The following is a 23,975-nucleotide window of genomic DNA, read 5'->3' as shown; positions in this document are numbered from 1 at the left end:
TTATATGCAATATCATAAAGTACGTCGAAAAATTAATTAACGAAAATAAACTTGTATATAAAATCAAGCATTTATACGATATATTATAGTTTATATTTACTATATAGAAGAATTATAGTATATATTTACTATATAGAAGAATTTTTTTCTACATTGAAAACTATAAAAATTTTATATTAATTTATTTGTATCCTTCATTATTACCCATTAGGTTGGGTAATAACTGAACTTACTCAGTTAAAGGCTTTCAAAATTTTCACAACTGATTGTAAATTTTAGGTTGACTTTCTTTTCTTTTTAATAATAGTTTACAAATTTTCAAAGGAAATATCTGAAAAACCAAAAACTTAAAAATTTAATAAAAAACATTTATTATAAGGGGAAGTAATAAAAGGGCAAAGCCTTAATAGTTAATAAAAATTAAAAAAATTTACTGGATAAATAGCTTTGTATCATGAAGCTAGTTAAGTTTCTTCTTTTAAATAACTTTAAATACCTATTTATTTTTCATATTGGGTACATGAACAAACAGTGAAAAGACATCAACTTTTAAATAATAAGATTTACTTACCAATACATATTTTAAATTATAAGTCCCAGAATAATAATTAATTTTGTTTAACTAAAAACTTATATAAAACTTTTTTTATTTAATCTAGTTTGAAAAGTTAGATCAGTTAGTTCTACTTAACTTCCTTCTATTTTGCACATAACAAATACTCTAGATTTATTGTGGCATTATCTCACTAGACTGCAATATTGATTATTTTCCAATTAAAATGGCATTTATTTTTAGAAATGGACGAATGCGAAACTTTAACCAAAATAAAAATAACATCGAAACTACTCAAAACTCGATGCAAGATGATGAAGTGGTTGAGCAAATGCAGGAAACAACACAAACCTCACAACAAACCGTAACAGCAACACCAATAACATCAACTACATCGACACCGCGTGTTCGTATCTGGTTGGAATTGGGCGGGCCCGATGGTTCCGGTGCTGTTGAAGTAGGTCAAGCTACAATATTAACGGTGCGCGCAATTGTTCCTGGCACAATGGGTGTGCGTGTAGTTGATTGTGCTGCATTAGATGGCCTTGAAACAACACAACAATTATTGGACGAACGAGGCTGCCCAATTGACGAGCAGGTGAGTTTATTTTATATATAGGAAAGCATCAATCAATATAAGTTAAAAAAATTGTTATTACTTAGTTTAATAAGAAAAAATGCATACGAGAAATGGATGTAAAGCAACTATTAACAAATTAGGTTAATAGATTTAGTTAACATAAAACTAGCAGCGCGGTTTTTAAATGTCATAAAACAGGAGGATATGTTAGAGAAAATTACAGTTCATTAGACTTATCCGCTATTAAAATCTGAAATCTATGTATTAAAACATAAAATTTTAATACACGATTACCAGTATTAAAGTAAAAACTATATTCAATTATATTTGCATATTGATATTACAAGTACGTATATTTTTATTGTCCAACATAATTAACATACAAGCAGGAGAAAGAGAATTTTTAGTTTGTTCACTCTAAAAATAATACTTAAAAATAAATTAAAATTTTTGTGTAGAAATCTTGAAACAAATGCAAAACTATTACATTTATATGTTATTTTCTCTACTAAAATATCTAAATTACTGTGCAATAAGAATTTTATGTTTATTTGGATAATAAAATCTCAAACAGTGTATACCAGTCGCAACAGATTCAAAACAAACGATAGTAGAACAGTAGGGATTCCTTTTCTATTGATATAATATTTTATTAAATTTATTATTCAATAATGTTATTCTGTGTACTAATACCAGATGGAAATGACTGCAAACGGCTAGAAAAGGGGCAGCTTCATATTATATTGGGCCTTTCTGCGGTCCTTCTTAAAGCTTTTTCAAACATAAAATAAATGAACGGCTGAAAAAAGCAGCTCAGACTGGTTGGGATAATGTATTTGCCTGTAGACAAGCTAAAGAATTCATGCTAAATCGATCAAAAGCCAGCACTAGGGAGCTACTAATGCTGAACAGAAAAGTCAACTGACTTCTCATAGGGTTTCTCACTGGACATTGCGTAGGCAAAAAACATCTATCGAATCTAGGTATTATAAAAGACGATAGCTGCAGACTTTGTCGCGAAGAAGAGGAAACAGCAGAACACATTCTGTACCACTGTGATAGTCTTGCCAGAATCAGACTTCGGTACTTATCAATTGCCTATCCACTTATAGCGGAAATACGCAATATCTCTCTAAGGGTTATAATGGCATTTTTAACTGTTACGCGCCTATAGAACTAAAGTAGGTTTGTCATAATAACCCTCTAAGGATGCAGTGACGTGGTAGCATAGCTCCTAACTCTTTCAAAATCTATCTATCTAATGTCTACTATAATTTGTGTAAAGTACATGCTTAAAGTTAGCCAAGACCTAAAATCCAATTGAGTTTCTGTTCGTTTAGACACATTCGTAGATATATTTGGTAGTGTTCGTCACATGCTTATCGCCTTAACATTGGAGACAACATTAGTTTAAGTTTCTAATATCGCCTGTATATGCGGTTAAGAACTTACATACGAGAATACAGGAACTGGCGTTTACTGATCTTATATTTATTTTGGTAAAGAATTCAACTTCAAACGGAAATAGTGTTAACAGTAAAAAATTCCTTTAAAATTCCTTTAATTTAATATAATTAAATTAAAGAACTAATTTAATATCAAATTTTATAATTTATTGTTTTAATGACCAAAATTTCTATTAATAATTTTGTTTTTAAAACGGACTAATTGGTCAATTGTTCAAATAATACATTTTAAAATAAATTTTTATTTACATCAATATTTCGACAATATTTTATAGTCAATCTTAGAGTACTTATTTTAAATTTTTTTAAAATATAATAATAATAATTAAATAAATAAGTAATAATTAAATAATTAAATAAAATTACAAAGCAATAATTATAGATAGGCAGGGTCTATCGTTAATCTCAAGGGATCCACTTAGGTCTATAGGCCCATTGTGTTGCCGAATATTGACAAACTTAGAGGCTAGAACAACTTAGTACCTTTGGCAAAGCTTATAATGCTATTCAAGGGAAGGTCTTTAAGTTGATCTAAAGAAGTTGATGCAGCAGATCCTCCTAAAGTGGTAAGGTGGCGCCGTGCATTTGTTGGACAAAAATAAAGCACACCTTTTATCGTCCTTTCCACAACTGCGGCAGGTATGATTAAAAGAAAGATTTAAACTTCTAGCATGGTCACCTAAAATGCAGTGAGTACTCCAAAACTGATATCTCTATGAGGTGTCTCAATGAGAAAATTTATTTTCCTTTTATTGGAACATGGTCAAATTGCTTAAAGAAATAATTATACAATACATTAACAATAAAACATCAAATACATATATTGTGGTATTACATCTATTGCATTAAATTGAGGGCTTATTTATCATAGTTCGAATGATACGATTAAGCTAAAAAATACGCCGTCACAGTATCAGGATCATAAACATTATTTATATTTTCATTTCTTTTCTTTATCAAAGAAAAACTGCAAAATATGGCGTATTTTCTTTTTGCTAGTGTCCATCTTTGACGTTCGTTCAAACAACACTGAGTCAACTGTCAGAAGTTTTTTTAGTTCAAAATCTCATTTTTCATCTAGAGTTTTTTTAGTACGAAATCTCATTTTACATCTAGTGTAATCCGACCGGATTTATTCAACGCGTGATACAGATAACTAAAGCCTTGGCAAAATAATGGATTTCTTTTTACTACACCTAATATTTGTTCTGGTCCTGAGTTGTTGTAGGTGTATCACTAGATGTTTATAATATATAAAGCATTTCTAAGGAAAGGCGTTTTTGTTGTTTATTCTCGTGGAGAGAATTGATGAATTTTTAAATTTTTAATCAAGTAAATTCTTGAATTGTTCCGAATACCGCCAAATATTTACCATTAGTGGTCTTTTCGAAATATTTATTGTTTAATTCTCCGTATATAATATATAAACTGCGAGTATCAGGAATTGATTCCTGTCAAATTTGAATCATAAACCAGTGTGTAAACACACAAATTTAAGGTACAGTTAATTTACATTCCTGTCAAATTTGAATTATTAATCCGTGTGTAAACACACAAATTTAAGGTACAGTTAATTTGCATTATTTAAATTTAGAAATAAAATAAAAAAAATACTTGAGTGGGTGGACGTAACAATTATAAAGCTTCAAAATAAATTATGAAATTAAATCAAAAAACTGAATGCGGAAAATTTTAAGTAAGATGAAAAATACATAATACAGTCAAATTGATGTAAAAAATTAAAAATTTCAGTTATTTGTATCTCTAAAACTTTAACATTAAGCATAGGTAATAATTTTTTATGCAAAGCTCTTATTTGATTCATAAACATCTCGCATCTGAATTGCATCACATTCATCAAATTAACATGAACTTAAGTCTGAGATACAGCGGTAATAATAATGTAATAATAAAGGTTGTAAATGAAATTTGAGTAGCAGTACTAACGACTAACTACAAATGGTACTAACATCATACATGTGCCATGTGCCAAGTTCAATGTTTCCACATAAACCAAAACAAAACAAAACAAGGCATTAGCACCGTCTAAGGCGGAATAGACATGAGGTAGTAAGAGTATAACAACCCATGGCAAGCATTATAAAATTTTTATTAGCTTCTTTATTTATTATATTAACGCAGTTAATAGATTTGTGAGAAAAAAGGTTTTCTGTGAAAAAGTTGTACTTGTACGAGGCAACACTTAACAGTCAAAACGAAAAAACACAATAAGAAATTTAATGTATCTTACACCATATTTATACGAATGAAATATGTACGCAAAAAAAAGATTCATTTGTGGTGTTAATAAAGTTTATTTACCCTTTTTCACGTTGGATACTGAAATACTTAAGATCCAACATACTATTTATACAGGCTTTTAAAGTTAAGTAAAGTAGCATGTGAAGGGAGTATAAGTCAAATGCAACTATTAGAAATTTTCCAAGATACTCGTAAGTTTATAGATTTGTAAATGGTAGTCCTAAATTGTATTAAAAACAAATGTGAAATTATTAATCAATGTAACATAAAAGATAAATTAATTTTGTGTAATTTTGTGGTACCTCGTTTAATAGAAATAAAGTTAATGAAGTGTAAATTTCTGAAATGTATTCACGCTCTTGAATTTCTTAACCTTGATAATTACAGACTAATGAAAAATTTATACGTCGATTAGGTTTGGTTACCATACTACCGAGACTAATTAACTATTTTTATCTAAAGTAAATAAAACAAATTTTTTTTAATCATACACATATATATGGGAATTTAAATAATTTTGTTAATAATAAGGTGTTTTTCTTTCTAATATGTATTAGAGTATAAATAGTGTATGTTAATAAGTTTCTTACTAAAAAATATTCAACTATTACAAAACCTAAATTTAAAACTATTTAAAGAACTTCGACTATGACTAAAATGTTCATTATGTGAAAGTAGAATTTAAAATCAAAGATTATATTTATATAATACTTATTATCTATTACTTATATAGCTATGTGGTGTTGGTCTAATGCAGTATCTCTCTCTAGACGATTCTAATCCGTACGAATTTTCTTAGTCTCTTCTATCAAATACGGTTAGTACTTTAACTTATTCGGTATACTAGTGATATAATTTTCTTCCAAGTGCCTTCTTTTAGTGGTATTAATCTAATGCAGTGCCTTTCCCCAGGCGATTCTAATACGTACCAATTTCTTCAGTCTCTTCTATCAAATGCGGTTAGTGCTTTAACTTATTCGGTGTACCTTCTTTTAGTGGTGTTGGTTTACAGCAGTGTCTATCTCCAGACGATTCTAATACGTACCAATTTCTTCAGTCTCTTCTATCAAATGCGGTTAGTGCTTTAACTTATTCGGTGTACTTAACAACTTATATGTAGGCATAACTTATACTAGTGATATAATTTTCTTCAAGGTACCTTCTTCTAACTATCATTTCAAACAACTTTTTATTTGAAGTATCATCTTCCATCTTTACGACATGACCAATTATGCGAAGTTTATAAACTCATTAAGTAGATAAAATTTTGAAAGCATAATGATGTTTTAAAAAGTTTTATATTATAATTATATTATATCTTCTCATATTGGATTTTACAGCTGATAGGTTTAACCATTTCAAAAATTATATGTTGACGACTCATATTCAAAATTTTTTTTGTTGCGTTTTTATTTCCTGTACATTCAAATATGTTAAAATTAATTTTTAAACTTATTTCACTGGATCTGTAAAAATTATAGATTTAACTTGAGAAATTGAGATTTCACTCGACAACAAATTTGATCAATTTCTACATAACTTTTTCAAGTACCCTTATGTCGATATACCTTAGTACTCAACATATTGAGCTTTAAATTTATAAGGTTCTTATATAAATCATACTAAAAAAAGAACTGTACACGTTATCTAATTACATTTAATGGTAATGATAGGTACTCATTTCATGCTTATTTCCAGCAATAAGCGTCCATTTTGTAACTATTTTTTTAAGAAAATTGTTTTTCAACAAAATATCGATGAGGATTATTTTTTTTTGTTCATCGTGGAAAATTAAATTGGTTATAGTCAAAATTAATAAAACGTTCAGTACTTGTAGGACTTTGATACCAACTTATTTTAAATTTAATTGTTATATCGAACTAATAACTATTGACAAAAATTGGTTAAATGCTGGGACTGTTCTATCGCTTATAATTATTAGTGAGGATATATTATTTTAATTTCAAAATTTTTGGTTCTTATTGATAAGCAGTCTAACAAAGTACACAGAAAGTACTTCTCTAAAAATCTTTTCCCTATGTTGGTGAAATCAGAACAATCACAGAGAAAATGTGTTTTATTTTTTCCCTTAAGTTTCCTCAATTTTTACAATAACTCCGTATGTATGTACATATGACACTATATGCAAATTTTATATGTAGAAGGTATGTTTGCAGATTTAAGGAGTGCTTAAAGCTCTATTTCTGAGTCAGAAACAGTAATAATTTTTTTAAAGGTGCTTCAAAGCGTGTTTAGATTATGTTAAAGTCGCGGCTTTGTGGATCATAGTCTACTTTAACTCATGTAATGTCCCGTTTGATACCACGGATAGGCATTGGTCATATGTAGATCAGTAGGAGCGAAGTGATCAGCGTATAGACAACGCTAAAAGGCACGACCACCGCATTCAAGTTAAAAACCAAACCTTACTGGAATTTTATGTCAGAACCTATATTTCGTTCTTCTAATGAAGACGGATATAGTCTTCAGAGCGGTATTAGCTTATTAAATTATTTTTTTTTGGTAGTTTTATGTGTGTGTATAATTAATATATACTAGGTATATTCGTACTTATTTCGACATAATTAGTAACCTATTTCCCAATTTAAAGTAACAAATGAAAGCTAATTATATTATCATTTGTAAGAAATGTTCTGGTTGAATCGCAATTTTATGGCACAAAATCTTTCGTGGGAGAAAACACCTTTCACATTCGGTTTCCTTTTCAAGAATTCTTAGCCAAACAATAGCAGACACACTTTTAAATGCAAATTTTAATTTGAATTAAAGTGAGCAGCAACACAGAATAGAATGAAATTTTTATGTAAAAACAATAAACAATTTCAACGAAAATGAAATGAAATGATGATATTTTCTTCTTTATTCAAATAAAGAATAAAGAAAAAGTAAATGAAATGGTTGGTCTTTTCAAGTGAGAAGAAAATGCAAATCTCATTGTAAGTGTTTCTCGGCCTGAACTACAATGCGGGACAAAAGAACCTTTTGGCCCATTTTGAAGACAAAAGATTGGCAGCACTGCTTGCTTTAAGCAACTAAGTTAGTTGATACTGTAGTTAAGTCAGTTAGACATTTTGGTAAGAAGATAGAAGATGTTAAACACTGTGAGCGAAACCGTGTCAAATGCTAATGCTAATGGAAACTGTTTCACTCTTGGCTAATTGCTGTGACCTCTTAATTTACTCAAGTATGCAGAAAACAGTTTTTCTAACCTGCCAAGAAAAACAAAAATAAAAACAAAATCTGCTTGAATATATAATTTAATTGTTTAACATCAGAGGTAAACAAAACTGTTCTAACGTTTTGTATATAATTAGTGCGGTGATACAATAATCACACAAAGAATTGGAACTGGAATTGGAAGATAATGACAGTTTGTTTTTAATCGTTGTAGGCAGCAGTGAATGATAGCCAAAAGGAAGATATGAAATGTATCAGCCATTCTAGAGGAATGTGTCTACTTGTTACAACTGTTTTTCATGCACTAGTATAAAGTCAAGTGAAAACCAGCTAGAATTCCGCAACTAATGAGTTGTGCTGTAATGTGAAGCTAACGTTATTAAGCCGACTAACTAAATAATTGACTAATTGACTAACTGGCATGGTGACGAAATATGTGTATCTTGTACGACTTGCATTCTTGCTCTTCACACTGGACAATTTGTAAAACACTGAGCATTGATACTTAGAGTGCAGATTGATGACACTCCAAGACCATTTAACATTTCTTGAAATATCACAGTACTACGTAAAGCCAATCATCTTCTTTGTTTTTATGATACTAATTGATTACTGACAGATGGCCGAATAGTTAAGTTGTTGAATGGTTGAATCATTGACGAGTGGAATGGTGGAATGGATGAAGAGTTTTGCTATTAAACCAATCATCATAATAATTCTAAAGAATTTGTTTGTTTTGTTAGCTGTTAGCTAACAGCGCCAGTCTGTGTACGAGGTTCGTAGTGTTAAAAATGAAAGTTTAGTGCTAAACGCTATCATAAAATGCTAAAGTAAGGTTTGTCTTAGACAAATTAAAAATTTTTGAGATGGAGATTTTTAATAACGGTTTATTTGTTCAAAAGTTAGATTTTTTGTTTGTTTGTTAAGAAACTGGGTCAAATGCAAAGCGCAGATTATGAATCTGCCATTATATTGTCTTATTTGTTTTCTGCAGTATTTAATTCTCTACGTTTTTCACTGTTCACACAAATAATTAATTTGATTAATTTAACTTTCTTAAGTTTTGAGGGGAGTTAATAATTATAAACATTAGATTGACTAGTAAAAAATCTTGTAGATATCAGAAGAGATATGGCAAACAGAAAGCATTTCATTTCTTCTTCTCTCGAAAATATTCCCCGGTGTTTAAAGTAGGGATTAAAATATTATTAAGCAAATACTTAAACTTAATTATGCAATATTAATTAATGATTACAGCGTAGAAAGTAGATGTTCGGAGAAAATTTTGATAATCAAATTTATATAAGCATTTATCTAATATTTATAGATATAATGTTACATGTGTTTTTCTAAAATTAATTGATTAAAATAACACTAATTACTACAATTAACAACAAATGTTAAAAAATGTTTAGTTATTTTTTTCTTTTAAAAAAATAATACACAAATAATAATATGTAGAAAAAATGTTGTTAATGAATATTCCCTTTTTCGTATTATAATTATAGTTTTGTTAAATCATTATTATATCAATAAAGGTGTTGAAACAAAATTTGAACTTTCAAGCTAAAGAGTTAAAGATTTTTAGATCCGTTATTTGGATTATACATGATGGAAGCATAAAAGATAAGCCATGGTAATGGCCATGGCAGCCAGTAATCAGTATATTTCCATCAATTCAATTATATGAATAGTTTATCTATTTTATAATGTGTGTATATACAATTTTTTTGAGAAAAAATAATTTATTGTTTGAAAAAGAATCTCAACATACAATCTAAAGTACACAATGATTTTCCATCATCAGTAACTCTTTGATCTCTTATTTGTCTTTTGAGTAACAAATCACAAAACATTTTTCACTGTCTGTACCCAAGTACTCACCTTAGGTTAGGTTAGGTTGGAGTGGCGGCCTTGTATCCAAAAAAGCTTACTTGAGCTCAAATGATGGCCCAATGTGGTACTACAGAAATGGCGTTGGTATGTACATAGATTTAGATCAGTATACATTCAACGCCGAAAGAAGGTAACGACTCCCCCATTAGGTAAAGGAAAACCAACCTGAAAGTTCTATAAACTTGGCTAGGTCCCTAACATTACAGGATGACAGCTCAGTCAGATCGGTGAGAAAAGGGGATCCGAAGATTTTTAAATTTCTTCTGGCTACGGAAGGACATTGATACATGAGATGGAGCACGGTTTCTTCCTCATCCTCAGAGCCACAACCTCGACAAAAATTATTAATGGGAAGATCCAGTCTCATAGCATGCCTTCCTATTACACAGTATCCCAAGTACTCACCTTACATACCATATAAACGATTAGTAATTGTAGTCTCTTAAAAAAAATGTCCCAGCAAGTTATTTTGTTTAGCTTAAACATTTCTCCAAGTATTTCTTCAAGATTCCATGTATTTAAATAGTTGTTGAAGAACAGTCAGTTCTTAGTCTTCTATATTGAAACCAACGTTTATAAAAAATTAAAATTATTTTTTGCTTTTCGATAGAGGTGCTTTTGGGTAGACAATACAAAATAAATACAAATGGCTTAAATTCTTACTAATAGTTTTTTTAAATAATACCAACATATTATATTTGAACAAGAAATAGTTGACCGAATAAAATGTGACTGGCAAAGCTAGTGTTTTATTTATGGCAAGAAAATGAAAGGATGAAATATACATGAGCTCGATCAGACATTGTATGCATCCCGGCTGGACTAGAAATATTAGAGCAGAAACTTAATGTAATAGAAATGACAATGCAGCAACAGGCTAGAGGACTGACAATATTGAACAAAACACAACACAATTTGTATATTGTAAAGTTGTAAGAAATGCATCTTCGCTGACAAGCTGCCATTAAATGAGAAAGCTGCATTACCATGCGGTTCGGTAAGATTTGCAGATGAAGAAAATAAGAAGAAAAACAGGTGGATTACTGAAAACTTAAATAAAAAGCGATTTGCGATGCAAAAGCGTGAACAAAAAGTTATTATAGGAGCGTCCGGAAAATACCGTTTAGAGTCGACCCGAAATAAGATAAAGCTAAATAGACTAGACACAAGAATATGAAAGTAATGCTATGAACCTTTCTGCAAATAGGTGAAAGTAACTCAAACTTTAAGTGCTGTGAATAAATATATGTCCGGAAGTTATTAACGGACATAAATTCTTTCAAATACCCAATCAATACCGACACGCATATATATTGTATATGTATAAGCTTTCTCGATTTTATTTATGCGTCCATTTCTTTCAGTCGACTCTCATCCTTAACCAGTGGGTAGTTCGTAGTAATTACACTTAAGAGGACATGAGGAATTTAACGTAAGTTCTGTTTTCCTTTCAGTCTGATGCCAGTTTGAACTTATCTGTGTTTCTAGTAGCGGACATGTCGCACCTGATGCAATGTGATGTTCGCTATTGTATTGTCAGGAGTAGCTTCCATGTGGCATTTTTCTCCTGGCATGGAATTTTTGTTTGAAGATACTTGTGTCTTGGTTCCTCGCAAAAACTTTACACAGGTTTGCGTTTCGTTCGTTAATGTTGCGATTTAATTGTTTTGTGTATTCATTTAAAACTATCCAATTTGTCAGTAGAGAATTTAATGTAATTAATTTCAAATGAATATAATTTATATTATGAAGCATATATTCTTATATACGGTTTCTGTTTGTCCGATTTTAGTAATTTATTATCTAATTTCTTAATGAAAATTATGTGTAAAAAACTCAGTTACTTCGTTAGTAAATTTTTTACTGAAGAAATGAAAGAATTTACCAATGTTTTGTCGTCATTTCAATAGAAAAAGTCGTTTATGTCAGTAATAAAAAACGTTACTTTTCACAAATAACTTGACATTCCAGATATAATTAAATATTTAATAAAAATTCTAATTCTTAGAATATTTTTGCACTTAACAATTTTTATTTATTATATCATTTATAAAAAAATGTTCTATTATAGTAATTATTATGTGAAAAGTTAACATGTTTATTTTTTGCTACCGGCTATTTATTATAGACAGATTGTTAAGATTAATTGTATACTGTTATACCTACATTGCATTCACGTTGTACGACGTTGTTTATCTCTCAAAAATGTCCCTTTATAGCGCAACGTTGACATGACTCGGTACTAGGTATATATATTATACCAAGTGATTACCTTCTGTTCCTGTCCATGGCGAACAATTTTACTAGTAAAAAGAAATCAAAGAACAATAGGCAGGAGGACTGCTATGAGAGATCCATAATAAAAGTACCTTCAAAATGGCAACAAGTTATCGAACAAAACGGCGCATATTTTAACTAAATCGGATCATTCTAACTATGATAAATGAGCCTTCAATTACATGCAAAAATAATGTATTTCTTTATATTACACCTATTATAATTTATATAATATATTAATATTGGATATATTAGGAAAGACATAACTTTCTTTACACGGCAAATAAATAGTTTAGTATAACAATATGTAATTCTGTTTGTATTAACAAAAAAAATACTCTTTTCTTTTGTGAATTGTGAACTAACCAAGTTAGTAACTACCAGCACATTTTTTTCTCGTCTAGGTATCCCTCATAAGATCCACACTAGACGAACCTATATATTTTATTGTGAAACCATCTTTTGAAAGTATGACAGTAGGGATATCAGAAAATCTTCCCATTGTCGCTTGAATTCTTCTTAGTGGAGCTAAACAAAATTTGGGATGACCTTATATTTTGATGAATAACTTGGACACTTTACCCTTAATGTGCTTAGTGATCAGAGTATCTGACCTACGATAGAATTTTTAAAATCTTTATTAAAGTGGTATTTTGGAGTTCCAAAAGTGTAAATTTAATAAGCTTACTAAAGGCGACACAATTATACAGCAATGATAGTCTGATGATGTGTTTATAGATAAGTATTCTGTTTTTCTACTCTTCATCTGTAGAGTAGTTAAAGTTAATTTAAAGGTTGTGTATAAATAATCTATTTTTTTTTTGCTGTGATGATTCTAAATCAATTTATTGCCAAAAGTCAAGCCCAGGTATTTCATTGTACATATTACTCTACGCAAGGCTGATATTTTTGACTGTTAGCCTTCATGGATTCGATAGCGCTTACAAGTGATAAAAAATACATTTCTTTTTTCTTCATTTAGTTTAATCTTTCTTTTATGAAAGTAGTTAGTCAGCTCATCAATATGCACCTGGAGAGAATTTAAAATTTTGGAACTAACTATATCCTAATAAATACCCTATGTAATCTTCCCGGTATTTCACAATAAATACAAGTAATATGGACAAATATATATGTATTATATCCCACCTGTGATAAGTGAATTTTTTGAAAGATATCGAGGTCTATGGTCAAATATGTATGTATTATATCCCACCAGTGATAAGTGAATTTTTTGAAAGATATCGAGGTCTATGGATTGAATGCCTATCGTGAATGCGTGTTAAATATCTTCATTCTCAATCTTATCCATCATCTTCTTATTCATTATGCAGTAATTTTCTATCTTGGTCTTAACAATTTCTTTAGGATAGTGCAGGAAAAAATAACACTTTAAATATATTAAAAATAATTACAAAACTTATGTAAGGTATAAATACTATTACTTTGAATTAAAAACATATCGATAACAAAATATTATTTAATATAAAAAAATCTTAAGAGTTCGTTACACTACGTATTTCACACTATGTGGGTATAGTGTTTCTTTACGCTTCATATAATTTCTGTTGCAACCGATGTAGAAAATTAATGCAGAAAGCGAAAGTGTAAGTGTAAGTTTTGTTACTGTAACAAAATATTATTATTTATGCAATGCAATATATATGGGATATACCTATATCGCATGTACAATAATTTGAAGTACAACAAAAATTTATATTTCATTGGAAAAAAGTTTTATTTTCTACAAATTGACGTAATATTTCAGTAATAACTAAAATCTATAAAATTCAATCTTTAGACTATCATATAAAAACACCTAGGATATTAAGTTTACAGATCAATTTTAAGGAATTGATTTCCTAGAGAATTGATAAATTCTAGAAGTATATTTTACAAACCCTTTAAACTTTTTTAAAGTTAAAAAGCAATTAATATTTCACAAATATTAACAATATTTAAATGTTTAGTTATTATTGTTTGCTATAGAATACCAAGAAATTTCAAAATTGCTGAATTTAAGCATAAGTACTACTGCATTACTGCAGCAGTATTAGAAAGAGCTTACCCAAATTAGTTACTGGCGATCTTCTACCTTCGTAAAGCCACACTGACTGCAATAGTCAGATATTCATTATTTATCTGTGTTGACCTATCTATAAACTTCCAACATGTGGATAAAAGTTTCTGTGATTTTTAGGTCTTTGGGTTAAATACAAGTTTGCATATCACTAATGAAGACCAGCTGTCTGATGAATATGAGTGAATGATTACGATATAGTTATTCTCTATGTCGCTGTACTCTAGACACAAAATTATATTTATATTGAATTGCAGAGCAATTTTATTGAGGGACTCGTGGCAATTGACAATTGACTTAGAAATTAAGTTCTGAAAGTGTCTATCTGTCGAAGTGAAAATGAAAAGTTATAGTCCTGATCATATTCATATGCAATGGTTAACTATTTCCGAAAAAGATATGAATATCTTTCTGAATGACACTATAAAAATCGGAAAATCGAAAATTGATCTTAATTATTATATGCTTTGAATAAATTCTATAATAATTCTATAATATTTATAATTCTATAATATATTGGTAATATAATTTCAAATAATCAATGTACAATAAAAGTTAATTGCCACGCCACATTCTAGTATTTTTATATTTTTGCTTACCTGGGACAATATATATTGTAAGTTTCGAATAATTAATTTTTTTTGTATAAATAATATACGCCAGCAGGTTTTTGAAGGTATAAAGACTTTTCCTTTTAATTCACTTTATTAAAAGAATAGGCAACATAGTCGTGCTACGAATATTCCGCGTTTCTTAACTCGCCTTCTATAATTTTACTCGAAGTTATGGCTGAAGCGTAGATAACTTTGTAGTTTACATCACAATTCCCGATAAGTAATTTTGCTGTCTGGTCTTCTGATAATATGCTTAATCCTGTTTTTATATTTCTTTTGCTCTAAGTTGACCGATTCTGCCAAACAGTACTGGATATTCTTTGGGATCATCAGATTTTCAAAATTCGGTATAAACAATGTCCATAAAATTCTGTATTTTTAATTGGATTGCAGTGATATTTCTTTACATTTTTCGCTTTTATAAAATAGATTTGTATTTATATTTGATTTGCATAGGCATGGTTTCGTATAGATGAATATATAACGTTTTAAGTAACTGTAGTTTGTTGTCTCTGCAAATTATCTCTTCCTCTACTTATCTTTGATCGAGTAACTTATGAACTGTATGTACTTCTTTGACATATTTATAAGAATATTAAGTACTGTTCCGCAAGTAATAAAATTGACCTCCTAAAATAAACAAAATATTATTATTGTTATCCTGGCATATTATATTTATTATATTTCTCAAGATATGTAAAAGTTATAGTTAAGCTCTGGTAATACATTTTTTAAAATTATTTTTTTAATTGCACTTCGACAATAATTAAACTAATTTTTCCTGAAAAAAAATATATTTATTATTATTCTAAAATTATATAATTTTATTTTAAAGGTAATGCCTCCCTTACAAACCCGTATTAAATCAGTTGAAGAAACTTGGTCAAGACAACTCGAAGATGATTTAGTGGAGAAATCATTTTATGCAACGTTTCCAGCTTTCAAGTTTCCAGATCGTGAACGGTTGCACGTTAGTTGTGGTGTGCAATTATGCAAGGGACAATGTCCAAATGTGAGTAATTTTTTTTCTCAATAATATTTTTTTTAAAGAGTATCTCTATATTCATATAGTAGATTTATTAAAAATCATCCTAAACAAATTAAATTGTTTTTAGTGTAATCCCAATAAAGTGTTTTGACTATACTAAAGTCCTGTTAAAAAGAATTAATCTATCAAAAAGATATTAATGCGATGATAAATTATAAATTAACAATAAATACTTTACAATTTTACAAGTGTTATCATTTCCTTTCATATTGGAGCATTCTTGTAGAAAAATAATATCTATTCTGTAATTAATTTTAATTACATAGTCATCTTTGATCATATAGATTTTATTACATTGGTCTTTACATTGATCTTTTTACAAAAGCTATCTGGTGCAGCAGCAACTACAATAGTTTTTACTCCTATTATTATCTGATTCTAATTTAATCTAGATATTCTTATTTTTTTGTTGTTGAAGCCATTAATATCTGGACAAGAGTATACCTTAGAAGGTACAATGAAAGTGTCAGTATAAATATATAACCTACTCCTTAATTAGCTAATAAAAATAATGTGACATTATAAACGACAATAATGATGGCTTTACTCTAGTTATAATATTAACCTATCTATTAACCTACATAACTAATTTAAGGAAGCTTTAATATGTAGTTTTCATTTCAGAGTAAATAACAGTAATCATCACTATTATCATTATCATTTTGTTTAAATTTTTGTGTACTGTATACTTTTTATTAATTTCACATGAATGGTCTTAAAAGGGTATATTAAGATTAATAAAATGCGCTGTGTTTTCCATAAAATGAAAAAGACTTGGTTCATGAAACCTCTCTTAAACCGTACCAAACTCAAAATCTTCAACATTTGGATAGAACAATTCTGCTATTTGACTTAAAGATCTGGAAGTTCACAAAACGCATACAATATCACATATCTATGTCTAAATGTCTTTAACACATTTACAATATCTTTTGACCAATGACCATCTGCAATAACGATCTACTTACTATCGTATGCAAACTGATAGAAATCTTAATCACATAAAAAAAATAGTCAGGTACTGTCATCTTTAGACTGAAACATTGCGAAAATTTCGCTTGAATAGAATACTCAGGAATTTTGTAGGTCTATCAGTCCTCGCACTACATGGTTGAGATCTATCCATGGGAAATATCAGCGGATTGGATTGTGAAGGCAGATTTTTTTGGAGGGTTTTTTACAGATCTGAACGGAGAAAATTTGTTTTCACCATATGCTCTTATAAAGATCAGTGACTCTAACCATGTGATTAATAGTAAGGTAGCCACGATATTTATAATGCAGTGAAAGATACATCTAATACCCAAAAACGTTTGAATAATTTTAATTAGTTAAATGAAAGAAGCGATATTTGTTGTTCTTTCTTCTATATATTTCAACGCAAACCAATCTCTTGGTTTATAAGACCGACGAACGAAGATTTCTAGGAAATAGGTAATGAACTTCAATAAGTTTGACAAAAATCAAACGACGATGAACTTAAGCTATTTCTTAGAATTAAAAAAAAGACAAACAGTGTCTGATTCCCCTCTTCACAAGTTATATGAATTATTTATCAAATGTCAATGAAATCGACTGGTTTCGATATTGCTGCTATATAAAATAATAGTTCAATTTCATTTTATCGTAAGAGGTATTTTAATTTTTTTTTTTTGATATATTATTTAAACAAATGGTAATATTAATATTTCAAGACTTTAATGGAATTTATTCAATTTTTTTAGTATAGTAGTATATTATTAATAAGTCTATATGGAGATATTTTTGGATCGGCAAAATTAAAAACTTTTGATTTTAAATGCGAAAATGTATTGAAAAACAAAATTAAATTCGATTTATTTAAAAGGTAATAACATCTGATTTAAATTAAACTTTTTTCTATTTAATTTGATCTCAATTTAAAGCCTTTTGCTATGAAACCATAAAATTTATTGCAGACAATAAATCCGTGTCATACTAAGTCAACATGTTGTTAATGAACAACTCAAGCATTAAACTACAAATTAAAGTATCTTAGTATGAAATAGGGGAAACGCTATAGATATTTGTATCTATTAAGTTGAAAAAATAAACACATTCACAAATATAAAGAAAATATTTATTTACTCATGGTTTAATAGAAGAGTTATAACCTCAATTGCTTGATTAACTTAACCTGTTCAACCCAATTTGCTTATAAATGCAAGATCAGAGAGGAATTAGTGCAATAAGGCAGATGCCCCAGTAAAGGTATTTAACAGACGTCAAAATTTGCCTGATATTTTAATGTTATAAGGTTAAAAATAAAAAAACGGCAATGGCTCGTCACCGTTTTTACATTCCGGGACTCGTGAAAACTCGTGCCGCGTAATAATATTATTATATACCTATGACTAATTATGAAGTCATTTGCTTTTAGAATCTATTCGCATTAGTTAGTTGTGGTGGAGGGAGCTAAAAGGAAAGCTGTTTTGAATCCACAAAAAACCTCGTAATAGTGGGTAGTAGATAGAGGTTCAAACTAGAATCAGCCAGAGGCATTAACAAAGGTAAGAATCTGGCTAATGCTAATGTTGGAGATACCGCTAAGTGAGATATCACTAAGTAACTCACAATTTATTATCATTAGTTGTTAATATTTATTATTGCACCTTGTTAAGTAATATGAAATGGCCAGATCTGTTGCATATTTAAAATAATATCTCAGTTTTAGGAAATTTTTTTGTATTTTAGAATCAGGGACTTACAACAACATTAGGAGTTGTTTATGTTACTTTATAAATGCATTTGAGGTATGGTTAGGTTAATCTGGTTGGTAGAATTTCAAGTATAAACTGATTGGTCCCCAACGATATCAGACACAACTGAATCTGTACTATATATACTGGTAGATATTTGTAGAAGTTATATTCGCGACTTAAGTGAACAGCAAAATATTTTTTTATTTCACTACCGGCACATCGAAATAATTAAAAACACTAAAATGGTAACAAACTGACAGGTAGATGAGGATCGACTGTGCCAAAATTTTACGAAGAACCGGTTTTTACTTCACTGAATGTGGCTAAATATCGTATATAGGAGAGCCTTACAATGTGTAAGATGGGTAGAACATAATGATCTTCATAATCACAAATCTTTAGTAAACAGTCTCGCCGATTAGCAGGATTAATTGATTAGAAGCGATATCTCTAAACTAAGGGTAAAGTTAGGCCAAAATGTTAATTTCTTACAATAATTAATGTCACAGTTGGAACGCCTTTCACGACTCACTTTTTGAAAGTAGAGAACAGCCAGTCTCAAGAAGCTAGTGGAAGCTAACTTAACGACCTGTAAATGTTTGTAGGCGATGTAGACTACATTTGTACTGTCAATTCAAACAACCAATCAAAGAAGGACAAGGATGTGGCAGCAAGATAATGCAATTTACTGAGTAACCATAATGAATTTACCAACAAACTAAGATATCTTAAAGCCAAAAAAAGTAAAGTTAATGTGTCCTTGTATATCTCATTGGTCTCTGTCACTTCTATACCTGGTGGTGAATACATTCAGCGGTGTTTAGCATACTATTACAGCGGTCTTACTACTGTCATAAATGGTTTGATATTGTTAGCTGATTTTATCACATTGCACTCAACAAATATCATTTACTACTAACCTACCCTTTTTATCTTCACTGTTTATACGGTCAAAAGATTTATCTATTAAGAGATCTATATCTTCCGATGTCATGTTGTAAACATTCTATGGTTTTATCTAAGAGAATATGCTTAACGTAAAATTCAAATCCAACAGTCCGTTTTAATTGCAATAAATCGGGTATTGTAATTCGTATACAAAATATTGCATTTATCTTAAATCATATTATAATAAATACGATTTATAATAATAAATACGTTTTATTATAATAAATACGATTTATAATAATAAATACCATTTATTATTAAAAATACAATTTATAATTTTAAATACCATTTATTACAGTAAATACCATTTATAATAATAAATATTATATATTATAATAAATACAATTTATTAAAATAAACACGATTTATAATAATAAATATTATTTATTATAATATTATAATATTGTTTATTATAATATAAGCTTTAGTTTATATGTCATAATAAAATATAAGCTTTATTATAAGCTCTATATTATAAATATTAATATAAGCTTTACTTTTAAAGTTATATGTACAATAAGTTTTAGTTGGAGATATTTTTGTTTAATTTGTTTTTATAGAAATTAATTTAATTTTTTATTGAACAAAACATTTATTTTAATAAATGGATTTCTAATAATAAATATTATTATAAAAAAATAAATGATATTTATCATGATAAACATTATATATTATAAAATATTTGGTATTTATTATAATCATTTATTATAAAATATACCACTTATAAAAAATACCATTTATTATAATAAATGGCCTTTCTTATCGTAAGGCTTTAGTTTCAATGTACTAAACCAATAACTCTTGGTTGGAGGTATTTTTTATTAATTGGTTAAGTACAAAATTAATTTAAGCAAATAATTTTTACTATATAAAACTCAATTAATGATTAAATTATTAAAAATTATTGTAAAACATGAATAATTAAACATTTTTTTAGATCAATGTAAACTTAAAATTACTTCTTTTTATTGCATTTGAGTATTGCGTATTTACTGATATATTTCTATGATATTTGCAATTTGCGAACTTTTCAAAAAGCGCGTAAATATTTTGTAATGTTTTATAAACTTTGCAAATTTTTAAAATAAACATAAACATTTGCAGTACTTTGAATTGTTTTTCTTGGTTTATTTGTTTTGAAATGAAATGTCTTAAAAGTCAACAAAGCGTTACGATAGTAGCTGTCTTGGTGGTTTCCCCGTTTTATTTTGTTTTGCAGTTCTGCACGAAAGCAAACTGAGGCTTTACGAGACTAATACATCTATTATAAGCGAAAAGTGACGTACTCACCTCGCTTGGATCTCTTTCCGATGCGCAACCAAAACCGAAAGACATGTAATGCGTGCGTACTGCCAAAATCCGTAAATTGTAGGCGCTCAAGCATTTCCAGTACAATAACACCCAAACCGCAGTAGACTTCCAAACCTGTCGCGGGGAAAAACGCAGTGTTTGTGGGTTTAATTAGCTGCAAATAGAGGAATTTAATTCTAAATTTGATTGTTTTATAAAAATATTATGCAAACGAATTTATTACATATTTTTATTTATAATTCCACGGTGTAATTAATTGTTTTTACAACTGTTTTACTTGTTCGTTTCAGGTGAATTGTCACACGGCTGAGAAATTAATTTTGTCTGCAGACGCGCATTTGGCGCGTATTGAGGTGTTCAACTCGTTAGCGGTGACAGCACCGCAAATTGAGGTGGATCGATTGCGGTATGATCGACGTTTTAACACAAGTGGTAAGTAATTATTTATTTATTTTTCATTAGGTTTAATAAATTAAATAATTGATGACTAATAATCATTTTTATAGATGACTATACGCATAATTTACGACAACATATAGCAGATGGTACGTTGTGCCTTTCCGTCTCCAAATTGGCAATATCATTTTGTGTGTTAGGTTTTATATTTTTGATTGCTGTAATTGTTGCATTATGCTCACTTATTAAATCACGAAGGAGAACCAACCGGGAATGTACTCTTCGAACACATAATGGAAATCGCTTGCAACGTGCTGAAATGTGCACTTCTATGTTTTCATCAAGGTAAGTAAATGAGAAATAAAGTGCTGTAATACTGATTAATTGGAACTTCAAATATGATTCAAGCTTCAATTAGCTTCTAGTATTACGATGTTCGGGGCAACTGCTCAAATACAGTGAGCTCAAAAATGTTCGAACATCATATTATATTCTTGGAGCATTTGTTGTTAAATGTAAAACAACGAAAATAAATTTAATATTAAATATACGAGTTGTCCAAATTGCTAGAACAACTTTGAGCAACTTCAGCTCTTTCGAACATTTAAGGTATTTAATTCTTATATACCTTGAAGATAGACTATACTTAAGCTACTCGAAAATTGTGATATTCGAACATTTTGCAGCTTTAACATTAATATATTTTAGAATCTGTTAATACTAAATTCCCTAATATTTTTAACTGAAGTATATGAAGATCTAAATGAAAATATAATGCTTAAATAGTTTTGAATTGGTCAGATACACATCACTTTTCCGTTGGTCAGGGAAGTGATAAAAGTGCTCTGCTATCCGCGAAGCACTCTAAGTTGAATGACCTTATTGATTATTGGGCATGAAAACTCCAAGTATCACCTCAAAAAGATAACTCTTGTTGAGGAAGACACTTGCAGATTATGTCTAGAAGCAAATGAGACAGCGATGCACATATTGTGCCCATGTCCAGCACTGGCAAGCAGTAGGATGACTGTTGTGGACCACCGTTGAGTTTGCAATGACTTGGCAGCAAATCTCAAGCTAAATAAGCTGCTTGCAATAACAAGAGATGTAGTTATCCGTACGAAAGCTATTTTAGCTTTAAATCAATAACGACATCCGAGAATTCGAAGTACAAAAAAGTCGTTTCGTGGTCTACTTCGGCTAATCCCCAATATACCTATATATCTGCTCAAAAAGTACCCAAAAAGTACCTCAAAAGTAAAACACACAAATTTAAATTTTATTCCAAATTTATTTTATCTCCTTCAAAATATGCTCCTTCTGAAGCGATACACATATGCCAACGCTTAACCCAATCTTCCATACATTTTTCGTAGGCCCGTGCAGGTATGCTTTTAGTTCCTTCGGCGAATTCTTTTTAACCGATTCAATGGACTCAAAACGCTTACCACGTGTGGGAAATTTGAGTTTCGGGAACAGGAAAAAGTCGCGCGGCGCAAGATCTGGCGAATATGGTGCGTGATACTTTTTGAGCAGAAGGTATATGTTTTTCAGACTATCACTATCCCACCAAAATAGTTATCTTCCAAGCCAGCTTCAGAACCATCAATTACTCCACATTAATATTGTTGTGTTCCACTGAATTGGCAATGTTTCTTTACTTATTTTAGATTACTATTTTATGCGTCTATTTTTATATTGTTGTTGTCAGTCGTCTGAAAAAATAAGTGGCTCCGAAATGAAATGAAATCTGCCTACCCTAATAGGCCTATCTGCCTACCCTAGTAGGCCTATCTGTCTTCTTGATATACTCTGCGTTTTTTTTATTTTATTATTTGTTTTCAAGTATGTTCCTTTAAAAACTTTTTAGTGCATATACAAAAAAATTTCAAATTATATTTATTATATTCAGAAATTACTATATTGCATGTATTTTTATTTGTTAATAATTTTATTTTCTATTTACAGTAGTGAATCAGCGCATTCAGCACGTTTCGGGAGCAAAATCCTTATACCATACTATCCCAACACATTACCATATGGAAGGGTTTATTAGACATTTAATTTAAAAATATTAATATAAGTTTTAATTAAAATAATTGTTATTTGAATAGTTATTTAGAAATACTCAATATTACCCAAGTGGACAAGTGCTATTTGTTAAAATATCCAACAGTCAAAGTTCAAAAACAAAATTAAAAAAATCTGTTGGACTTTTGTTTTACCTCCTAACTTATTAATCCCGCTTCAAGAGACTGATTTTGTAAAAAATTAAAATTATTAAGTTACACTACCAAAAAACTAAGATGAAAGAATTTTGAATTATTTTATTTTTTAAAAATAAAATGAAATTTGACTTTCTTTCATTAATATTTAAATTGATGCTATTTAAAAATAATATTATATTAAATACAAAAATTAATTTTAAGTTTAATTCTTGGGGTGCTAATAATTTTAGTTAAATAAACGAAACTATTATTCATTTACTGTATCGGAAGTACTATTAGTCGCCAATACTCACTAACCACAAGTAAAATTTTTATAATGTTAATACTGTTTATAAAACAATAAACATAGATTAAGAAAAAAAAGATAATAAAAATATATACTTCGAAAAAATTAAACT

General features: G+C 29.1%; 1 protein-coding gene across 1 annotated transcript in view; it reads left to right on the top strand.

Annotated features, from left to right (window-relative positions):
* The window catches only part of LOC119669800, a 29,653-nt gene extending 6,019 nt beyond the window's left edge, over positions 1 to 23,634 (top strand). The window contains exons 2-6 of the mRNA XM_038079823.1: positions 797 to 1,151; positions 15,762 to 15,938; positions 21,244 to 21,385; positions 21,460 to 21,694; positions 23,318 to 23,634. Of these exons, the coding sequence (XP_037935751.1) occupies positions 797 to 1,151; positions 15,762 to 15,938; positions 21,244 to 21,385; positions 21,460 to 21,694; positions 23,318 to 23,405 (997 nt within the window). The 3' untranslated portion in view covers positions 23,406 to 23,634. The remainder of the gene's footprint in view (positions 1 to 796; positions 1,152 to 15,761; positions 15,939 to 21,243; positions 21,386 to 21,459; positions 21,695 to 23,317) is intronic.
* The last annotated feature ends 341 nt before the right edge of the window (positions 23,635 to 23,975 follow it).

The sequence above is a fragment of the Teleopsis dalmanni genome, chromosome 1 (genome assembly GCF_002237135.1).
Source record: "Teleopsis dalmanni isolate 2A chromosome 1, ASM223713v2, whole genome shotgun sequence".
Classification (NCBI taxonomy): domain Eukaryota; kingdom Metazoa; phylum Arthropoda; class Insecta; order Diptera; family Diopsidae; genus Teleopsis; species Teleopsis dalmanni.
Note: the sequence above shows the minus strand (reverse complement) of the source record. Positions and strands in the feature narration are given on the sequence as shown.